The sequence below is a fragment of the Acomys russatus genome, chromosome 1, assembly GCF_903995435.1.
Source record: "Acomys russatus chromosome 1, mAcoRus1.1, whole genome shotgun sequence".
NCBI lineage: Eukaryota > Metazoa > Chordata > Mammalia > Rodentia > Muridae > Acomys > Acomys russatus.
In genome coordinates, this window is record NC_067137.1 from 8816976 (window position 1) to 8840069 (window position 23094).

A 23094-nucleotide genomic window follows, 5' to 3' on the forward strand; every position below is an offset into this window, starting at 1 on the left:
GCCGGGTGGTGTTGGCGCATACTTTTGCTTCCCACACTTTGGAGACAGAGACAGGCAGATCTCCTAGTTCAAGGTCAGCCAAGGCTACAGAGAAACCCTGTCTCGAAAAAGAGGGAGGGAGAGGGAGAGAGGAGAGGAGAAGGAAGAAAAGAAGGAAGCAGGCTGCGTAAGCCATGGGGAACAAGCCAGTAGTAAGCAGCACCCCTCCATGGCCTCTGCATCAGCTCCTGCCTGCAGGTTCCTGCCCTGCTTGAGATCCTGTCCTGACGTTCGTTGATGATGATTATGATGCAGAAGCTGAGTATCCCTCTTCCTCCTACATTGCTTTGGTCATGGTATTTCTTCACAGCAACAGTAACCCTAAGTAAGACAGCAAGACAGTGGTGACAGTTCTGAGTGCTCCTTGCCAATGGTACTGCAGTTCAGAGGACATTTAAATGATGCATATTCACTTTTCCATAACAGCAGGACAAGAGGCAGTGAGATGGCTCAGTGGGTAAAGGGGCTTGCCCAGCAAGCCTGGGAGCCGAAGTTCAGTCCCAGATCCTACCTAAAGGTAGAAGGAGAATTCTGACTCACAAAGTTTTCCTGTGGCTTGGCTGTGTGTACCAAGGCACATGCTCATCCACACACATCATGCACATGTAATACATTTTAAAAGATTTATGAAGATCAAAATAAAAGACCAAAGCCAGTGGTGGTGGCTCATGCCTTCAAGCCCAGACTTTAGGAGGCAGATCTTTGTGAGTTCAAAGCCAGCCTGGTCTACAGAGCAGCCAAGGCTACACAGAGAAACCTTGTTTTGAAAAACCAACAAAAGACAGAAGGGCACATCTAATGTGTCTTTATTATTTTGACATTTAAACTATCCAAAACCAAATTCTAGAGATAAATCGGGAGCCTGGGAAGACAGCTCAGGTAGTAAAGTGCTTGCTGCACACATGTGAACCTGAATTTGATCCCCAGAGCTCATGTAAAACAGTGGGTTTGGTGGCACACCCTAGAAATCCCATCACTGGGATGCGGAGGAGATGGGCACCTTCCTGAGGCAATGGCCAGACAACCCGGACTAATTGGAGAGCCCCAGGGCCCAGTGATAAACCTTCTCAAAAATCACGGTGGACAAGTCTTAAGGAGCAACACCCAAGGTTGACCCTGCCTCCCTGTACAGATACAGGCATATACACAAACACACATTCATATACACATGCACACCCACATATGAACCTGCACACATACGCAAGACAAAAGGTAAGTTAGTTCTTAAAAAGAAATTTACAGAAGGAGCGAAGATGGCGGAGTGAGGTGTGCCCCGGGTAGCTGGCCTCCGGGCCCGGGGCGGGCCTCCCGCAAGAGACGGTGTATTCGTGTAGGACCGTGTGAGGAATCTTATCACACGAGATGAATATTTTCCCGACCTTAGGTGCTTTTATATTCAGCTCAAAATTCTGAACTCAGGACTTGGCAGGAATTTCTATGGTGTCTGCTCAGTGGGGTGTCCTGATTCTTCGGTCTGGCTACTTTCCCTGTGGAATGCCGATGTCTTTCTACAGATTACCTCCATGGTTTTGGATGGAAGGACTGCTTTTCTTTTACTTCACTTCAGTTTCAGTACAGAGAAGCTCTGAAGATGCAGCTGTCTTGTTGACTTCAGGAAGAAAAAACCAACTGGCTTAGGTCTTCTGCTGCAGTTTTTTTTTTTTTTTTTAATCAGAAAGACACCATTTGCAAGTAGAAGGAAGATGCTTAATTTGAAACAGGTGCTTAGTTTGTGTGGCATGAATTTTATCCCCTTTTTCAAAGCTCCAAACAAGAAGACTAAACAAATACCAAGTGTGGGTGACTTTAGATTTTTTTTTTTTAAGTCTTCCAGTTTCAGCACAGCTACAAGCACAGTGGAGACCTCAATGGTAAATTCCAAATATTTATTATAATTTGAGATGACCTCACTCACCCTTTGACAGGTTTTCCAGACAAAAACAAATCTGATATGATAAAAGCAAAAAGGCCAGATACCAGGTTTGATTTCATATGGGAGTGAAACCACGGCAGTTTGTGTGCGGATTCACATTTTTATTATGTGTATAAATCTACCTTTTTTAAACAAAATTTTTCTCTTGGAGAAGAAACCTGACATTTATGAGAAGGCTTTGGACAGTTTATAATGATCTTAAATGTTTGGGTTTTGTCTGTTTTGCTTTGCTTTTTTTACTCCTTCTCAGGAGGGGCCAGCTGGGCCTGTGGCTGGTTCAGAGTGAGAAGAAAACACAGGGTGGGGTGTTGCTCACCTCTTCCTGCCCGTGGTTGGGAGGCAAGACAAGAAGACCAGATGTTCAGGGCTAGTTTGCGCTTCATGGTGAGACTCAAAAACAGCCGAAAAAAGACTGAGCCTGGTAACACACTTTTATATTGTTTTTTGTAGAATCACATGTAACATCTGAGACTTTGGTTTTCCATGTGACTGTGGCTGGAAGGAAAATGGTGTCTGTGGCCTTTCAGATAAAGAGATGTAATGGACCCTGTAGTGGAACTTGCCTTTAAGTTTGGACATACAGGAAAAAAATAGCATGCAGCAAATAAATCCTTTCTTCTAAGAAAAAAAAAAAAAAAAAGAAATTTACAAATCTGGGCATGGTTTCTTGTACTTGTAATCCCAATTCAGAGAAGGTAGCCCAGATCTGGAGGTCATGAATTTGGGATCAGTGTAGGCTACATAATAAGACTATCTCTGCCAGTCGTGGTGGCACACGCCTTTAATCCCAGCACTTGGGAGGCAGAAGCAGATGAATCCCTGTGAGTCCGAGGCCAACCTGGTCTACATAGTGAGTCCAGGACAGCCAGGGCTACACACAGAGAAACCCTGTCTACAAATTAAAACAAAACAAAACAAAAAATAAGACTCTATCTCCAAATAAATACATAGAGTGGATAGCCTAAGAAATTTTCTGATGTGTTCTCTAGTTGTATGTGATTTCCATATGGTAAATGCTCATTACATATCAGAACATTCGGAGCTTTTGTAAAAGCACCTGACAACTCTTTTCTTCCCAAAACACCATAGAACCTGAGTGCAGCACTTGGTGCTTACAGATCATTTTCACACCCATGTTTTATCTTAACCCCTCACACAATAGTGTGTAAGGACTGTGTCCATTTCACAGACGATGGAACTTTGAGAAAGGGCAGATTCAAGTGACAGTATGACACAGAAGCAGCCTTTGACTGTGAACTTGATTGCTACCATCCGGGAAGGAGGCATCTTTCTTTTCCCTTAGATGTGATAAGATAACCCTCATAGTGGTCTCTTTGTGAATCACTATAAAGTGCTTTTCTAGTCCTATGGCCAGAAGATTCAGCCATCCATCTTCTCTTTAACTATTCTGCAAACTGATGTCTCAAGTCGTCTGGACACAGAGTGAGTTCTCCCTTGTTAGAGTTTAAAGCAGATCTTTCCCTGAATAGTTCAAAGCAGTGGACACAGATCTTGATCTCCCAGTCAGAGAACACTCCCAGTCACCTACAAGCTACAGAGGCACTAACTATCAAAATGCTTTTTTCTATAACTGCTAAAATGACATCATAAAAGCTGTGACAGCAGAGGCACATCAACTGGCAGGATAAGGATCTCAAAACAGCTGCTGAAGGCTAGGGATTCCGTTCAGTGCTAGAACACACACCTAGCATGCATAAGGCCCTGGCTCCACACTCCAGCAGCACAGAAAATAAGTCTTTATTTTTAATGTCCCAAGCAAGAAAAATGTTGGCAAAAACTAAAAATCTACACTTAAAATTAACTAAAGGCCATGGTGATGCCACTGGTAATTAACTTATTCAGCAAAAAACAGTGAGTTTCATATCTATAGTGCTTTAATTTCCCCAAATCCCTCTCTTCAAGTCCACGACATGCTCAAGAACCCCACAAACAGCAACTAAAGAACAGATGCCTAACAGCCATGGTCGGGGATGGACGGATTTAAAGTCCAGTGGATGCCGCACTGCCTGGGACCTGCTGCTGCGTAAACTTTGCTGGAGCTCGTTTTGCTTGAGTGTTTATCTAATGTGACACAGAACAAACTATGCAAACAGCAAGAGCCTCGTTCATCATAACACTTGTGACAATGCTTTGCCTGCGTATGACCATGACATTCTACCAACTGAGCTAAACTAAGGCCCAGAGGAAGAGTGAGATGCCCAAGAGAGGCCCACGAGCATCCCTGTGTGTGATGGGGTCCTACAGCTGTCCAGGGAAGGCCTGGGAAGCTTGATCCAATGCTTCAGCGGACTTAAGGCTCTACGCACGCAGCAAGCGAAGCCTGAGGAAGGGTTGTAAGGTGACTGCCAACCACGGGAAGCTCATCCGCACACACAGAACCTCTCAGCAACGGCAGGGACATTCAAGGCATCTAAAAACCTCCCCAAGACTGGAGAAATGGCTCCTGGCTAAAGGCAAACACCGGACGTGGTTCCCAGGATCTACTTCAAGCAGCTCACATCTACCTGTAACGTCAACTCCGTGGGCTCCAGCGCTTTCTACTGGCCTCCACAGGCACTGCACGTGTGCTCACACCCACAACAGGCCTGCACACATACACATGATTTAAAATCAAAAGGAAAATAAAACCTTTTTCTAACAATCTCCAGTTATTAACAAATCAGAGACCTCCCTGGCCACACAAAACCAGGAACACAGACTACAGAATCATCTAAGAAGCTGACTAAAGAACAAGACAATAAACACCGTGGAAGAAAAACATGATTTTAAGAATACTACCTAAAATAACCAGGTCTCTATAATAATAAAAATGTAAAAGACACGTAATGTAACAAAACTATGGCCATATCTGTGGAGAAGGCTGGTGGGAAGTGCTGGTGGGAAGTGCTGCTTGAGGTTAAGAGAAAGCAAGCTAAGCCGGATTTAGTGGCACATGTTTTAATCCCAGAGGAAGGTGGATCTCTGCAAGTTCAAGGCCAGCATGGCCTACAGAACAGCCAGGGATACACAGAGAAGCCGTATCTTGAAAAAAAATTATACATAAAAAAAGGAAAACTAAAGTACAAAAATTTTTCAAAGAGTGTTATTGTCTTTAGTTTTATATGTAAAATTCATGATACAAAAAACCTTTATGTGAGCCAGGCATGGCGGCATACACCTTTAATCCCAGCACACAGGAGCAGAGGCAGGCGGATCACTGAGTTCGAGGCCAGCCTGGTCTACAAAGTGAGTCCAGGACAGCCAAGGCTACACAGAGAAACCCTGTCTCTAAAACCGAAGTCCTCCCATCAGTCTGTGTGCGTGCGGAGGACATGAGCTCCATCTGAGGAGCTGCAAGCATGAGAACCGTGCCTCACTATAGCATTTGGGTAACCGTGAGGAGAACCAGGCAGGAAGCTTGCAGTTGAAAAGCACAATAATAAAGTTGGAGTTCCCCTAAGAGAGCTTGGCAGGTCTGAACTGCAAGAAGAAGCAGAAAGCTTGACAACAGGTCAGCCGAGTAGGTCTAAACTGAGAGCAGGAAAGAGCAGAATGAAGAAAAATGAGTCATGTCCCCGAGACCTGTGGGACCTATTATGCACACAACACGTGCATGAAAGAAATCTCAAGTGCAGAAGCCCAGCGATGGCGGCTGGAAGTTGGAAGCAGGGCTGTGTCTGCAGGTGCGGGTAGTGCTCGCTGGCCAGCGCCGGAGCTCTGCCTTCCATCCGGGCGCCACGTAAAACAAGGCACGACGCTGCACACCTAAAACGCTTGTACTCAGAAATGGAAAAAGAACCAGAAGCCCAGGGTCATCTCAGCAACATAATAAGCTTGGGGCCGGCTGAGGTTACCTGACAGGAAAGGGGTGCTGGGGCTCAGGCAGGTCCTTCAGAAGATGCACTTACAAAACGGAACAGTTCTGTTCTGTGCCTTTCATTGTCCCTGAAGACCCTTCTATTGGACAAGAGATGGAAAGTGGAAGATGGTGACACTATACAGTCCAGGGTATTGTGGGTCTTCTTTATTTTATTTTACTTTGCGATAGAGTCTCACTCTGTAACCATGGTTGGCCCGGAAGTTTCTGTGTAGATCAGGCTAGCCTTGAATTCATATAGATCTACCTGTTTCTGGCCCCCAGAATGCTGGGATTACAGGCGTGTGCCACCGTAGCTGGCTGGGGCTTCACTTTTAAGATGAAAAGGTAAGACAATTAATAATAACAATAATAATAATAATAATAATAATAAACAGAGAAAGTATATACAGAAAAATGTAGAGTCAAATAATGTGTTTATACTGTGTTATTACAAATGCCAAAAAGTCTTAAAATACTGAGTGCATAATACACAGAGAATGTACTAAGATAAAATTAATTTCTGGACAGGAGATGGTGGCACATGCTTTTAATCCCTGCACTAGGCAGGCAGAGGCAGGTGGACCTCGGAGTTCGGGGCTAGCCTGGTCTACAGAGCAAGCAAGTTCCAGGACTACCAGGGCTACATAGAGAAACCCTCATTCAAAACCAAACAAACAAACAAACAAACGAAAAGCATCAAGAAATGAAGAAGATTATCTCTCAGTGAAGAAAGAGTGTAAACGTGGCAAGTGGAGGGCACCATGTGTTAAAGCAGCGGTGGTAAAGCACACTGAACCGCCGCAGTCGGCAGGAATGTCCTGTTTCCTCACACTCACGCCTCACTTGCTGACCTCCGGGGCAACTTCCACATCTGCAGGCTCCGCTCTGGGAAGAGCTTTGCGCCTCGTCTTTATCTTCTGCATCATATTTGTGCTGTGCCCTTCCCATGTTTACACACATTAGCCCTCACCAGTGGTCACTACAGACACTCTCTCCTGCTCCACAGTCCAGAAGCAGCAGGCTATGTGCAGAAGGGGAGAGAGCCTTGCAGAATCTCTGTGCTTTAAATGCCTCTTCCGTGATACTCTAGGCCACAAAAAATGCCCTGACATGCCGCCTTCCACACTGGAAACCTGTCTTTACTAGGATCATAAACTGTGGAGTGTGGGGTTTGACAGCCATCCCCCACCAAGCTTAGTGGAGTTCTAAGCATAGATAGATACTCATGAAGTATTGATTTAGTTGGGATAATCCCTCCCCTCCATGGTAACAGCCTGTGCTGGCTAGTTTTATATCAACTTGCCACAAGCTAAAGTCATCTGCGAGAAGGGAACCTCAGTTAAGAAACTGTCACTATAAGATTGCGCTGTGGGCAAGTCTGTAGGACATTTTCCTAATTAATGATTGATGGGGCGGTCCCAGCCCACTGTGGATGGAGCCAGCCCTGGGCAGGCAGGTAAGGTGGTCCTGAGTTCTGTAAGAAAGTACGCTGAGCAAAGCAGTAAGCAGCACCGTCCATGGCCTCTGCCTCAGCTCCTGCCTCCGGGTTCTGTCCTTTTTGAGTTCCTGTTCTAATTTACTTCGACAATAAACAGCAATTTGGACACGTAAGCCAAATAAACCCCCTTTCTCCAGCTTGCTTTTGGGTCACGGTGTTTTGTCACAGCAATAGAAACCTTGACTAAGACCATCCTGGTCAGAAGCTAGGACAGACCTAATCACTGAACAAGGTCACTTAGAGATGAAGGTGCACATCATTTTAGAAGTGACTGTGCAGACGACAGCTGTGTGCTGTGCACGAAGGCTTACCATCCAATTGGGCCATTTTCCTTCTGGCATGTTTTCCATCCACGATGTGATCACATCATATACAGTGTGCCCAGAGAGAGCCTCGAGTGTGGTGAAGTAATTGTTGAAAGGAAAATCTGCTTCCTTGATAAATGGCAAACCATAGTACATCATGGTCTTCTCGATGCTCTCGGTGGAGGCTGCCGTCCCCATGAACCTGGAAGGTTGGAAAGCTTTGCTGACTTCTGCCGCTGACAAAGGAATGGGAGCAAGTCTGCAGGTGCTCAGAGTGTGCCAGGAGTAACGCGTGTGTGCACATGCGTGCATGTGTGTGTGTGTATGTGTGTGTGTGCGCACACGCTACAGCATTGTATGCCTGTATAAAATTCTCAAAGAAGTAATAAAAATCCTTTTTGTACGGGAGTCAGACTTGCATCCTCAGCTAGAGCTCTCCAGAGAGCAATATGCAAACACAGAATTTATTTCTGTTTGCTCTCTGCTTTCTACACCTGACTAAAACTCTTAACATCTTGAAGACCTTCCTTAGAGATTTTCATCAATCCACTTAGAATTTTCAGTCTGTATCTTCATATAAAGTAAGGCTTTCCTCTTGCTATTGGTATGAAACCTGAAAAACACACAGGACGATAAGGTCACCTGAAATGGCCCCATCAGTGCCACCATTAGCTGTGTGAGGTGGGACATTAGTGGAAAGTGAAGTCTTTTTTTCCCCTCAAGACAGGGTTTCTCTTTGGAGTCTTGGATATCTGCATCTCTCTCTGTAGGCCAGGTTAACCTCAAACTCAGAAATCTGCCTGTCTCTGCCTCCCAAGTGCTGGGATTAAAAGCATGCGCTACCATCTTAACCTGTCAATTCACTCCCCACCTCTGCCATATCTCCTGGGAGTTCCCTGTCTTCACCAAGATGGGGGAACTGCTTTCACTGGTTCTGTTGGCTGAGCTCCTTAGCAACACAAGGTGAGTACCCTTTACCCGATATTCTTAAAACCAAATAAATCTTAAGTTTTCTAAGATTTTTATATTCTTAAAATATTTCTTTAGAACTTTACTAGCTAAGAGCTCCTCATCCATAGTTATAAATTCAAAATGCCCCAGAATCTTTAGATGTTCACATTCAAGTTTTTTTCTTCTTCTTTTACTTTTCTTTGTTTTTTTGAGACGGGTTTCTCTGTGTAGCCTTAGCTGTCCTGGACTCACTTTGTAGACCAGGCTGGCTTCGAACTCATAGCATTCACCAGCCTCTGCTGGGATTAAAGGGGTGCACCACCACACCTGGCTAAAGTGTTTCTGTCTTTTTTTTTTTTTTTTTTTTTTTCAGAGCTGAGGACCGAACCCAGGGCCTTGTGCTTGCAGGCAAGTGATTTACCACTGAGGTAAATCCCCAACCATTAAAGATTCTTAATTTACAACTTAACAGCATTTCTTACATGCCAGGTGCTATTTTAAGTGATTTACATACATTATTAGTTCATGTAGCCTCACAAAGGCTGTGAATACTACTCTTCTATTTATGAGAAAACCCAGCCCCAAGGTCACCAAGCTACAGAGTGGGATCCCACCTCAGCGCCTTGATTGTGTAGACATGCTGACCACTGGGATCTGTTGGCATGTCAGTTGGGATATTTGTGTCCACCTTTCTAGAAACCTAGCCCCAGCAACAATGATAAAAATAAGAGTTTGTGGGGCTGGAGGAACAGTTCAACAGTTACAGCCGCGTGCTGCTCTTGAAGAGGATCCGAGCTCCATTCCCAGGACCCACCGGGTGACAGACCTACCTGCAACTCCTCCTCCAGGGGTTCAGCACCTTCTTCTGATCTGCGAAGGTGCCTACACTCCCATGTACTAAACTCATGCACAGACACACATACAAAAACAACATTCGGGGCTGGAGAGATGGCTCAGAGGTTAAGAGCACTGGCTGCTCTTCCAAAGGTTCTGAGTTCAATTCCCAGCAACCACAAGGTGGCTCACAACCATCTATAATGATATCGGCGCCCTCTTCTGGCCTGCAGGAGTACATGCAGGCAGAACCACTATATACATAAATAAACAAATCTTTAAATAAAAAATAAAATTAAATAAACATACATTGTATGAAATTTCCAAAGGATTAATGGAATACTTTAAAGTTCATGCCTAACACATACCCAATATGTTCTTTCAACACTACAAAATCAGCAAGGATAAGCAACCCGAGAGACTGTTTCACACCCTGGCACAGCCATATTATAAATTATAATTGTGTAGGTTAAATGTAAAAGTGAGGGCAGCAACATGGCTCACAGAGTGCCATGCGAGCCTAGTGACCTGAGTGTCATTCCTGGAACTCACATAAAGATGGAGAGAGACACAGGGTTACTCCATGACCTCCCATGTGTGCTCTATGTGTGCTCCATGTGTGCTCCATGGCATGCGCGCTCTTACATATCATGCACACATACACTACACCACCACCACCAACAACAATAAAACACAATTATAGTTATACAGGTTTTTTAAGAACAACTTAAGCCTATGGTTACCGGTATCTGCCAGGCTCCCTGCTGTACTGGTTCATGGTCTCCCGGAAGTCCCGGACAATGTCATGCATTCCCACTTGAGTAGTGGTAAAGTCATGGTAAAGCTCTGAGTAGTGGGTGACTGTGTCCTTTGAAAAGCAGGAGAGCACAATTAGTGCCGTTTCACCACCCACCAGGACCCCCGTTAAGTTCAGACAGTTTTGTCAAACGGCTGGAACCAAGGAGATATCAATGGTGGTCCTAGAAAGTTCAGTGCACAAGAGGCTTGTGGGAAACACATACCCACAATCCTAAATATTGCATGAGCTCTTTAATTGGTAACTTTAAAAATCTGGTGAAAAGGGGCAGAAGAGATGGTTCAGCAGTGAAGAGCACTGGCTGCTCTTCCAGAGGACCCAGGTTCAAATCCTATCAACCACATGGCAGCTCACAACTCCAATATGTGACACTCTCACAGTGACATACATGCAGGCAAAACACCAGTACACATAAAAATAAATTACTTTAAAAAGCCTAGTGAAAAGTGTTTCTCTATCACCCATTTTAAAAAACAAAATTTAGGGGCTGGAGAGATGGCTCAGTGGTTAAGAGCACTGCCTGTTCTTCCAAAAGGACCCGGGTTCAATTCCCAGCACCCACATGGCAGCTCACAACTGTCTGTAACTCCAAGATCTGACACTCCCACACGAATGGACATAAATTAAAATTAAATAAAATATTAAAAAAAAGATTTAACCAAATATCAAAACTTCAGCCTCTGTAATAACAATAACAACAACAACAACAACAATAAATATAATAGGCTTAATTATAATCTTTGCTTAATGACTTCATCTCACAATCAACTATTCTTTAATTAGGTAAGTAGGTAGGTAGGTAGGTGAGTAGGTAGGGAGGTAGGTAGGTGATTAATGAAGTGATAAGAATGCATAAATTGGCTCAGGACAAAAGGTAGAAGCTTGATAGTAAAATATCCTTGTGGGATTCACTTTACGCACTTGGCCTCATTAAGAGCAAGTACTATGCATAACAATTTTAGATTCTCTTCAACTACACAAAGTACTGCTAAGATTCACTGTGACCTCTGCATGCTGCTGCAATTTGCTTATTTGGTGAATACAACATTCTATCCTATGACACACAATATTTTGGAGTATGTTGGAACGACCGTCTACTTGACCATAGAAACTAGGCTCGCTGTAGAAGAGTGGTCAGCCAGAGAGTGAGGTAGCCTGTGCGCTCCATCTGTCACAGGTGCATCTGAGGTGAGACCAGTAATGTAGAGACCTGAGAGCCCAGGTTCTTAATGAAGTAGGCTCTGCTGGGATTCTGTTATCAACCTCTGCATAAGTCTCGAGCCTCACAAAGTTTCTCTTGTTCATGTTGAGAGACTCAGATGAAACGTGGTGGCACTCAGGGCTGATTCCCTTCTGTTGTGGCTATGACCTTGATCACCTAGAAAACTCCCAAGAAATGGAGGCGTCTACCTTTGAGCCTAACTAAGTATAATCAAAGGGGAAAAACTCTCAGCAAGCAAACTGCCCTTCAGTCAGTAGACCTTTGTCAGTCCATAGCATGACACCCTCCCTGGAAGGTTCCCAAGCAATGCCCAGCCTTGTAAAGAACCAGGGGAAGGCCAGGCGGTGGTTGGCGCAGGCCTTTCACTCCAGAGCTTGGGAGGCAGAGGCAGGCGGAGGCCAGTCTGTTCTACAAAGTGAGTCCAGGATAGCCAAGGCTTCACAGAGAAACCTGTCTCAAAAACAAAAACAAAAATAGGGGAAATGGTCCCCCAAATGCATGCACTAGAAAGGAAACATTGCTCATCCCTGTAACCAGCATCTTGGACTGAAGCAGAGAACACCAGGCTGGAGAGAGGCTTGAGGTGAAGACTGCTCACTGCTCCTGCAGAGGACTGCTGCTGCAGAGGACCGCTGCTGCACAGGACCCCTGCTGCAGAGGACCACTGCTGCACAGGACCCCTGCTGCAGAGGACTGCTGCTGCACAGGGCCCCTGCTGCAGAGGACCGCTGCTGCACAGGACCGCTGCTGCACAGGACCCCTGCTGCAGAGGACTGCTGCTGCACAGGACCCCTGCTGCAGAGGACTGCTGCTGCAGAGGACCGCTGCTGCACAGGACCGCTGCTGCACAGGACCCCTGCTGCAGAGGACCACTGCTGCACAGGACCCCTGCTGCAGAGGACTGCTGCTGCACAGGACCCCTGCTGCACAGGACCGCTGCTGTAGAGAACCTGCTTAGTTCCCAGTACCCATCCAGTTAGCTCCGGGGGAGGCGGGGTGATGGGAAGATGCTCTAGCTTCTGTACGCACCTGCACTCCTGTGCACAGACTCCCATACAAACACACATATACATATAATTTTTTAAAATAAACAAAATTTTAAAAACTAAACAACAGTCTGATAACATTTTCAGATAAAGCAAAGAAAAAAAGTTTGAAGGAGGTCTTTACCGGAGTCTGCGATGCATTTACTTGGATTTCATTTCTCAGGTCCTTCGCTTCCAAAAGGAATTTTACTGCATCAAAACTAAAACCATCAACACCCTTCGAGAGCCAAAACTGTATTATTTCCTAAACGAAGAAGCAAAACACTTGGTTACATCAACTCCAAACTATATCCAGGACATTAGCAGAGGGACCATCACAAGATAGGTACACGCAGAACTTCACACTCTCAGGCCATAATTGGTTCTCTCAGTACCAGGAGCCGGGGCTGGTGAGCAAGCATTCCCGGCACAGCTCAGCTATGGAAATGTAGTCAGGTTCCCTGGGAAATTAAAAAAAGAGGGACAGGATGCCCCCTCCAAAATTGGACTTGCTGTATCTAGCTTTACTGTCACTGGGAAAAACTTGGAACTGAGAAGGATAGGTGGAAAATCCTAGAAAGTTTCAAGAAAAAAAAAAAATGCTGTGATCTGACTAAAAGGGTTAAACATAATGTTGACGTATGACTAGAAGTTTCACACCTAGGTACAAACCCAAAGGAAATGAAAACATATATCAAAACAAAAGCTTGAATGTTCGTGGTAACAAGGTTCTTGAGTGGAAACTACCTGACGGTAAATCCGTCATATGATGACTATTACCTGACCACAGAAAAGAAGGAAGTCCTGGTGCATGCTGGGACATGCATGAATCTTAGAAGCATTCTGTTAAACACAAGGAATAAATGTTGACTATTTTCCTTTATGCAAAATGTCTACAATAGGCAAGTCCATAGAGAGAGAAAGGGGGCCTGGGCCAAAGATGACGTGACAGGATGGATAATGACGGCCAGAGTGGACAAAGCTCCTTTGAGTATGAGCAAGTCAAAACAATGAAGAGGCTCAGTGTGTGCTTGGGCTTCACGGAGTCTACAGACCATGGAGCTGCAGAGAGCTGGGGGTACAGGCGATTGGCTACTGCTTGGGTTGGGGAACACAAGAGAGAGACACCACACACGCCAAACCTGCAGGGCACATGAAGGCCATTGGTTTCCGGAATGGGCTCTCAGAAGGTCCTGGACCAACTCACTAGAACTAAGCCTAAGCTTAAGACAAGCTCCTGCTGTACTCTTGCCTGGACTCTCCTCACCTTTATATCCTCATTTTTATATGTTCACTTTTGTACTCCTTTGTAAAATAAGATTGATTTATTTATTATGTATACATTGCTCTGCCTGTATGCAGAAGAGGCACCAGATCCCTGTATAGATGGTTGTGAGCCACCATCTGGGAATTGAACTCAGGACCTCTGGAAGAGCAGCCAGTGCTCTTAACCTCTGAGCCATCTCTCCAGCCCCCACTTTTATACTCTTACTTTCTAAGAACCCTAACGCCCCCCCCCAATTTTTACCAGCATCAAATGCCATACCACCTAGGTGCGGCCCCACATGGGGCCTTGTCACACAAGCATGAACAGTGGCCAAGTCAAAGCACAAGTGTGAAGCACCCAAGCAACTTCTGACAGGGTGTGAGTGCGCACAACCGTGTGCTACTGGAAACATTACCATGCGGGTGCTGATTCTCCAGAGTCAAGCTACTTACTTTCTTCATGAGCTCCTTCAGAGTCTCAGTGTTGCTACACATTAACTCCAGTAAAGAATGAGAAATGTGGCCTGGAAAGACAGCTAAGCACATCCTACTCTTACTGAGGCCCTGAGTTCGGTTGCCAGCACCACGCCAGAAGGCTCACTGCTGCCTAGAACTCTAGTGTCAAAAGATTCTGATGCCTCTTGGCCCCAAGGGGCACCCATCCTCACACACATACCCACATGCAGACACAAGAAAAAATATAAACAAACTAAAAAAAAAAAAAAAAAAAAAAAAGCAGACTGAGAAATGAATCCCTGGAACCCCAGAAGGACCCTCATATTTGCTTCATTGTTTCATAAATGACTCTGAGTGCTGGTTCCTGAGGACTCCAGGAATGTCAGAAAAGTGCAGAGCCACTGAGTCACACACCCAGCGCCCAGGAGACATTTTACCTGCCAAGGTTTCAACCCATAGAATCCAAAATTTGCTCTTAAGTGGTTCCCCCATGCTACTTACTCCCTCAGCTAAATGAGATAAGAGGCCTCTAGATTTCAATTCTTAACCTCCTCTCTCCCCAGTCCTCCAGTGCTGGATGTAAAGCTGGGCACCGCGCCTGTTCCACCTGGTCTGGGTGACCCAGGCTTGGGAAGTGTGGGATCAGCATGCTGTGCCCTCAGCTCTTCTCCAGCTGTCATGGTACCACCCCGCCCTCATTTTCCCCTAGGAAACTTCTCTGTTAAAAACAACACTCTGAGAAATTGAGCCAACTCTCACATCACCCAAATCAAGGAGGCCGGCCTGTGTGGGGCTGTGTGCTTATTTATTTCACTGTGGGTTGGCTGGTTGGTTTGGGAGGATAGGGTCTCACTCTGTATCACAGGCTCACCTCACTAACCTTGAAGGCTTTTTTTTTTTTTTTTTTTTTTCAAAACAGGGTTTCTCTGTGTAGTCCTGTACTCACTTTGTAGACCAGGCTGACCTTTAACTCACAGAAATCCACCTGCCTCTGCTTCTGGAGGGCTGGGATTAAAGGCATGCCCTACCACCTCACGACCTTTTTTTTTTTTAATTGGAGGGCCTGCCAAAACCTAGCCCTCACTCCCATGTTAAGACAATCAGCTCCCCTGTTCTTCTTAGCTGGTCAGCACCCACGCGGCAACTCACAACTGCCTGTTATTCCACCAGGGCACAAGACAGCCCCGTCTAGTCTCTGGAAGCATGCAGACACAGAGACATGCACACCCATGTAAGGGTGAAAAGACAGAAGCGACTCCACAAAGTTGTCCTCTGACCTGTGCTTCTGTCCTGTCACCTGCTTGAGCTCTGGAGACACGCTCCCTATGCCAATAGATGCTACATTTCATCGCTAGAGCACATCTGTCCCTGATACCTGTGTCTGGATAAGCCTAAGTATCCACTGGACACATGGGTCGCCCACAGATCTGTGAGGCTGCACAGTCAACACATCCTCTTCCTCTTCGTCTTCTGTTTCAGAACATGGCAGCTACACCCTCCCAGCTCAGGGTACAAGTCCTACTGGACTCCTCTCTAAATCCCGGTGACTCTCTGACCACCCCACCCACTTCTGCAGGCCCAGGCCGGCCAGAATTCCTTTCCAGACCACCGCACCCGAGTTCTGCCTCCACAGCTGCCCTCCTCCTACCCCTTCTCAAGAACCAGCCTGAGCCTTTCATGAAGTCAAAAATCATTTCCCTATCTGAAAATATTTAGCCTGGGGTCCTTGCCAGGGCTTTCAGAGACTGCTCATAGCCTGACCTCTGGGTCCCTTAGTGCCACCGAGTCATGTGTCCTTCCATGTACACCACATCCCCCCCACTCACATGTAGCACTTATGCTTTCCTCCCCACAGTGCCTCTTCATTTGGCTCATTCCAGCCCGACCACTGAGCTTCACTGCTTTCTTGCAACCCCTTTCCCTAACCTTACCTGTACCATGTCCAGCTTGGGTATCTGTTTGCCCTCCTCCTTCTGTCATGACACCCATCATGCTTTGCTGTGGTTTCTGTTCTGTTGTCTATCTATTCTCTGGAATGCAAACACCTTGACAGCTATACCATATGTCTGTCTTCCACCCAACATCGGCTAGCCAACAACCAACATGTCACACACATTACATGAGACCACTGTCTCCTAGCCCACAGACAACATGTCACACACATCACATGAGACCACTGTCTCCTAGCCCACAGACAACATGTCACACACATCACATGAGACCACTGTCTCCTAGCCCACAGACAACATGTCACACACATCACATGAGACCACTGTCTCCTAGCCCACAGACAACATGTCACACACACATAAGATGAGACCACTGTCTCCTAGCGAACAGCCAACATGTCACACACATCACATGAGACCACGTCTCCTAGCCCACAGACAACATGTCACACATCTCACACACACATCAGATGAGACCACCTTCTCCTAACCCATAGCCAACATGTCACACATCAGATGAGACCACTGTCTCCTAGCCCACAGACAACATGTCACACACATCACATGAGACCACTGTCTCTTAGCCCACAGACAACATGTCACACATGCATCAGATGAGACCACCGTCTCCTAGCCCATAGCCAACATATCACACACACATAAGATGAGACCACCTTCTCCTAACCCACAGCCAACATGTCACACATCAGATGAGACCACTGTCTCCTAGCCCACAGACAACATGTCACACACACATCACATGAGACCACTGTCTCTTAGGCCACAGACAACATGTCACACATCAGATGACTACATGAGGAGTACAATAGTATGCAAATATTACCAATAAGCCATGGGCCTGGCATTTAAAGCAGGTAGTGAAAGAACTGTATCGAATTGAAATGCTTATCTCCAGCAGTCCTGTGCTCACTAGGGGCAGAGCAGAGTCCACACTTGGCTATAGGTTCTAATGTTGAGCTGGGAGTGTCTCTTAGCTTCTCATCCCCAGATGCTAAGATCCATTTCTTTCCCTGCAGGGTTCAGGCTTCCTGGATAACTGGTGCAAGATCATTCTGAGTCAGACAGAGGCAAGACAACCAGGAATCCCTTCCTAAATGCCCTGGCTATTTCACTAGGTCACTGTACCCTGCTGTTTTCTCATCCATCAAAACAGGGCATGGGGTTGATTGGGAAGGCAAGTAGAAACCAAAGTGATTGGAAGTTTACAAAGCACTACTATCTAATGTAAGTCTCCAGCTCCTCTGGGGCCTTCTGATTTCTCTAGGTGAAAGCACTCAGTCCCTGAGTTCAGGCCACAAGCCAAGTCCTGCCAGCCACTGGAGATGAAAGAGACCAAGGGGGATAAAAGGTATTCTATGCCAGAAGACCCCTGTGTACCACTCTGCTGTGGCGCAACGGTGAAAGCTGATGGCAGCCAGGGCAGAACAGGGTCAGGCTCCAGAGGTTCGAGTTGCTGTGTGAACAAAGGTCCATTCAGATGCCCCCCTCACTGCTAACCATCTAAGATGCCAATTATTAACCTGCTCAGCTCCCTTGCACAGATTAAGAGCTGCGGGTAGGCGGCAGGAGGGTGTTGGAAGTCCCTTCTGAGAAAGGCTCGTTCTGGGAGGCTCGCATCTCAGCTTCTTGGCATTTCATATTTACTCTTAATAGTGAATCTTGACTTGTCCTCCAAATAATGTTTAACCTCTGGATAAAGGTAGTAATGGCCCTGACGGGTGGGCATTCACTCTGGGGGACTAGTGAGGAAGAATTCTAGTCACAGATCCCTAGATGCCTGTGAGAGAAAGCCAAGTTAGTCAAAAATCATTAATATATCAACCAACACTTTGTGTCAAAATATGCAGTACTTGTTTAAACATCTCCAGACATCCATCACTGTTATTCCAGGACAGTGATGCCAGATGAAGGCAAGTCCACTGCCTGCTGACCTGATTGGCTGACATATTTACGGGTTTCTAACTGAAAAATGCAAAGGAAGAGGGGCACATCGAGAGAAACAGTGCCTCAACATGGCCCCAGGCTGTGGTCAGCATGGCCTAATTCAAGTCCCCAAACCTGGATTTGAATCCTTTTCCTGTCTCTCAAGAAGCAGCAGTTTTCCTCTCAAGGGCTTCATCTCCATAATAGCTTATGAGCTTCAGCAGAGCTGGGTACATCACTTGTCCTGCAGTGAGTGACTAGTAAGTATGGGCAGGGGCAAGGGACATATCAGTGACCTTTGGCAGTAGAAGAGAGTCCATGACAGCAAGATTACAACTAATAGCCCTTAGCCTGCTGACTAAAACCGCCTCCCACTGACTTCGCTGAAGTAAGTGTTCTCTGACCCAAGATGCTTCTAGAACAGACTCCTAAGCAATTCATTGAAACCTCACACATGTCAAAATGGCCTTAAGCCTAAAGAGTCCAGGGGAATAGATAAATAAATACCTAAAGAAAGAAAGAAAGAAAGAAGTGCAGAAGGCTGGGGATGGGGTGTAGCTCAGTGGTAAAGGACATGTCTAGAATACTCAAAACTAGAAAGAAAAGGAAAGAGAGAAAAAAGAAAAAGGAGAAGGAAGGAAGGACAGAGAAAGGAAAGAAGGAAGAAAAAACAGAAATAAGGACCTTTTTCTGAAACTATAAGACATTGTAGAAATCAGTTGGAGAACACTTAAATAAATGGAAAGGCATACCATGTTGTAGGTTTTTGGAATGTTCAATATGAAGATGTCAACATCCCTCAAAATGAGCTACAGATTTGATATGGTCTTTATTAAAATGCCAGCAGGCTTCTTTGCACAAACTGAGACACTGCTTCAAATATGGAAGTCAAAGGACTCAGTATAGTCAAGCAGTGTCCCAAAAGAAGCTGGGCTAATGCTTATCTGTTTGTTTGTTTATTAGACAGGGTCTCACTTTGTAGTCCTCACTTTGTAGCCCTGGCTGTCCTGGCTGTCACTATATAGAGCAGGATGACCTCAAACTCAGAGATGCTCCTGCCTCTGTCTCCCTAGCACTGGGAATAAAGCAGAGCATGACCACACCTGGCAAAATCACACATAGTATTCTGCCTGCATGTACACCTGCACACCAAAAGAGGGCACTGGATCTCATTATAGATTGTTATGAGCCACTATGTGGTTGCTGGGAATTGAACTCCGGGCCTTTGGAAGAACAGTCAGTGTTCTTAAGCTCTGAGCCATCTCTGCAGCCCAGAATCACAGTTCTTAATTTCAAGACTTACTATAAAACTTACCAGACAGTGGTGCTGACATAGAAACTGAGGTATAGGAGAATGGAACAGAATTAAAGGTGCGGAAATAGACTGAGGCTTCTACGGCCAGCTGATTTTCGACTAGGATTGCCTACAGCTTCCTGTTCTGTCCTGTCTCTTCCTCACTTCCTTCCAGGCACTATCCAGGTCCCCTAAAGTCCCATGCCCTCCTGGTGGGATCACTATGTGGCAACATGTCCCTTCCCATCCTAGAGCTGCAGAGGGGTCCTCAATGCCTGGCTCGTGCCTCGCAGATCTGCCTAGCCCGTATCTCTTACTTCTGGCTCCCCGCCTCTCACCCTTCAGTCTCGCCCGCTCATAAGGGAGGCTGCCAGCTAATATACTGGACAGCAAGTTAAAATTTAATTTCAAGTAACCAACAGATGACCTTTCAGTAGGCATATCCCACAAATTGTATTACTCATTATTTGAATTTTAAAAACCGAACTTGGGATTTTTTTCCTCTCATCTCAAACTCACATTAGAACTTGAAATTTTTTTTTAAAGCCAGGCATGGTGGTGCATGCCTTTAATCCCAGCACTTGGGAGGCAGAGGCAGGCGGATCGCTGAGAGTTTGAGGCCAGCCTGGTCTACAAAAAGAGTCCAGGACAGCCAAGGCAAAGAGACCCGGTCTCGAAAAACCAAAACCAAAACAAACAAACAAAAAAGAACTTGGAATTTTTACATGTCTCTCTCATATCTCTGTCTCTCTTTTTTGGTGTCTCTATCTGCATCTCTGTGTCTCTGTCTCTCTCTGAACTTGAGATTTTTTTCTTATCTTACTCTCTCATCTCTCTGTATCTCTTTGTCTCTGTCTCTCTCTGTATCAGTGTCATATATATATATATATCCTTCTCTCTTTCTGGAACTCTCACCTCCTAGGCCCCATTACTCTCTCCATCTATTTTATGAGCAGCATCTGTCACAAGGGCTCCCCCTCCTATGGAAGAGCAAGTTTTCCCTGTCATGTCAGCTCCCCTACCCAGAGAGAGCACTCAGCATCACCTCAAGTGCCATGCGTGCAGTACTGCAGAGATGAGCTGAGGGATAGATGGGCTTCTGTTTACCCACTGTCAAATTCTCAGTGCTCAGGGCAGGGCCTGCCTCAGGGCAAGCAAAAAGGCAGCATTTACCAGCTGACTACAGAGTACTCTGCGATATCTCATCCTATCTCGTGAACAAACACAGCATCCCCACCAACTGTGTTCCATAGGTTGAGGATCTGAGTACAGAAAAAGGCAAACAACTCACTGCAAGACTGAAGGCACATGCAGGAACCAGCTCCCAAAGCCATGTTCTCATCCTCCATCCCACACAAGTCAACTGCCTCAGGCCAAAGAGCACCCCTAGCTGAAGCCCTGTCCCTTGCTATTTACATTATTCGGAGTTAGATGAAGACAGGAGTCAGTAACTCACATAAATATTTGCATTTGACACCTTCACCTGAGAGTTTAATGACACGCCTTGATTTTGCCTACATAGAATTTCACTCAACATAGAGCAGTTCAAATAACCATTAGGTCCCACTAGTGGAGAAGTCTGTGTGGGTGTCCATACTCACTCAGGTCCCACTAATGGAGAAGTCTGTGTGGGTGTCCACACTCACCTTTATTTCTTGTTGAACAGCAGGGTTTCGGAAATTCAAATCTGGTTGCTCTTTCAAAAACTGGTGAAAATAACACTGCTTTCGTACTTCATCGAAGTGCCAACTGGAGTTTCCATACACACTCAGCTAGCAAACAGAGGAAGGCATGATTTTTAAAAATATATTTTATTATTTTATTCATATTACATCTAAATTGCTATCTCATCCCTTGTATCCTCCCATTCCTCCCTCCCTCCCATTTTCTCCTTACTCCCCTCCCCTATGTCTGTGACTTAGGAGGACCTCCTCCCCCTCTATATGCTCATAGGGTATCAAGTCTCTTCTTGGTAGCCTGCTATCCTTCCTCTGAGTGCCACCAGGCCTCCTCATCCAGGGAACGTGGTCAAATACGGGGCACCAGAGTTCATGTGAAAGTCAGACCCCACTCTACACTCAACTGTGGAGAATGTCCTGTCTATTGGCTAGATCTGAGTAGGGGTTCAAAGTTTACTGCATGTATTGTCCTTGGTTGGTGCCATAGTTTGAGCAGGACCCCTGGGCCCAGATCGGCCCATCATAATGTTATCCTTGTAGGTTTCTAGGACCCTCTGGATCCTTCTATTTCCCCATTCTCCCATACTTCTCTCACCTAGAGACTCAATAGGATGTCCTCCCCTCTGTCCCACTTCCCTGGTAAGTGAAGACTTTCATGGGGCATATCCCTTGGGCTAGTGTCCTGATATAAGTGAGTACCATTTGAGTCTTGAAGAAGGCATGCTTACTTCACTCATTCCTACACTGGTCTTGTCTGCAAAGACATGGAAAGACATGGCTGTGCCATCTCAGCCCCCCAGGTACATGAATGCCTGTTCCCTGCTCTCACACCTCCACATAAATAAATAAATTCAATAAAAAGTTTAAATAAAAAAATAAGCACCCATCAACTCAATGCCTCTATAGATTAGCTTGCATTACCTAGAATTTCATCTACATGCAATATGAGTTTCTTTAAAAAATCTTTTTAACTTATTTATTTTATGTTCATGGGCGTTTTGTCTACATATGTGTTTGCACACCATATGTGTACCTGGTGTTTACAGAAGCCAGGAGAGGACATCAGTTCCCATGGGACAGGAGTTACAGATGGTTGCAAGCTGTCATGGGATGCTGATAATTGAACCCAGGTCCTCTGGAAGATCAGCCAGTGCTCTTGACAGCTGAGCCATCTGAGTAGGCTGTAAGCTGCCCAGTGTGCATTCTAGGAACTAAAGCCAGGTCCTCTAGAAGAGCAGCCAGTGCCCTTAACCACTGAGCCATCACTCTGGGCTCTGTGTTAACTTTTTACCTCAGGAAAAAAAAAATCATCCTTGCCAACAAGTGGAAAGCTGATGGAAGGATGGAAAAAGTGATAGCAGAAGAAGCTGCCGCTGTGCGCTGTGGCCAACAGGTGGTCTGGTCTGAGGCGTGGGTGGTAGGCTTTAAAAGCCGGCTGTGGGGTTGACCTGGCCAGATTCGGTCCTCAGTCCCTTCACTGAGTCATCTCCATGACCTCACTCTGTCTGTCCGCTAGACAGGAACGAAAATCTAACTCACAGAATGCGGGGGAGGGGCATGTTAGACTGGATGAATGTAAGAACTCTAACAAACAGCCTGCACACCATCAGCTTAATAAATGTTTGCTAATGACATTTGAACAAAGGGCAGTTTGGAGAGGATGGTTAAAGCAATACGCCTGCCAGGATGTGCAGTTGGCTGCCACGGGCTGGTCACGCACTGAGCTTGGCGGATGGGCAGTTGCACAGAGGCCGCAGTTAGCCATGAAGCGTGTAGACTCTGAGTGTGCTTAGGTTGAAAGTTGGTGCCCAAAGACCAGCAGAGAAGGTCAGGGTGAGAAGAGGGGAGACTCGAGTGGATCAAGAGAAGCTAAAATAAATAACAACTCAGAAGAAAGTAGGAGAGAAACAGGCCTGAGCAGGAGAACTGCGCCTGAGACAGGAGCCCGCTGGCGTTCTGGGCTACAAAGTGCCTAGCAAGCCTGCGTTTAAGGGACAGCGCGTAGCATCGTGGTAGAGCCGTT

The 23094-nt window shown here is 45.9% G+C and overlaps 1 protein-coding gene across 1 annotated transcript in view; it reads right to left on the reverse strand.

The window, feature by feature from the left end:
• Slc3a1 (solute carrier family 3 member 1) overlaps positions 1–23094 on the reverse strand; it is a 33355-nt gene that overhangs the window by 5017 nt on the left and 5244 nt on the right. Inside the window, exons 4-7 of the mRNA XM_051160500.1 lie at positions 21039–21164; positions 12629–12748; positions 10163–10287; positions 7641–7836 (exon numbers count right to left, since the gene is read on the reverse strand). Coding sequence (XP_051016457.1) covers positions 7641–7836; positions 10163–10287; positions 12629–12748; positions 21039–21164 — 567 coding nt within the window. The remainder of the gene's footprint in view (positions 1–7640; positions 7837–10162; positions 10288–12628; positions 12749–21038; positions 21165–23094) is intronic.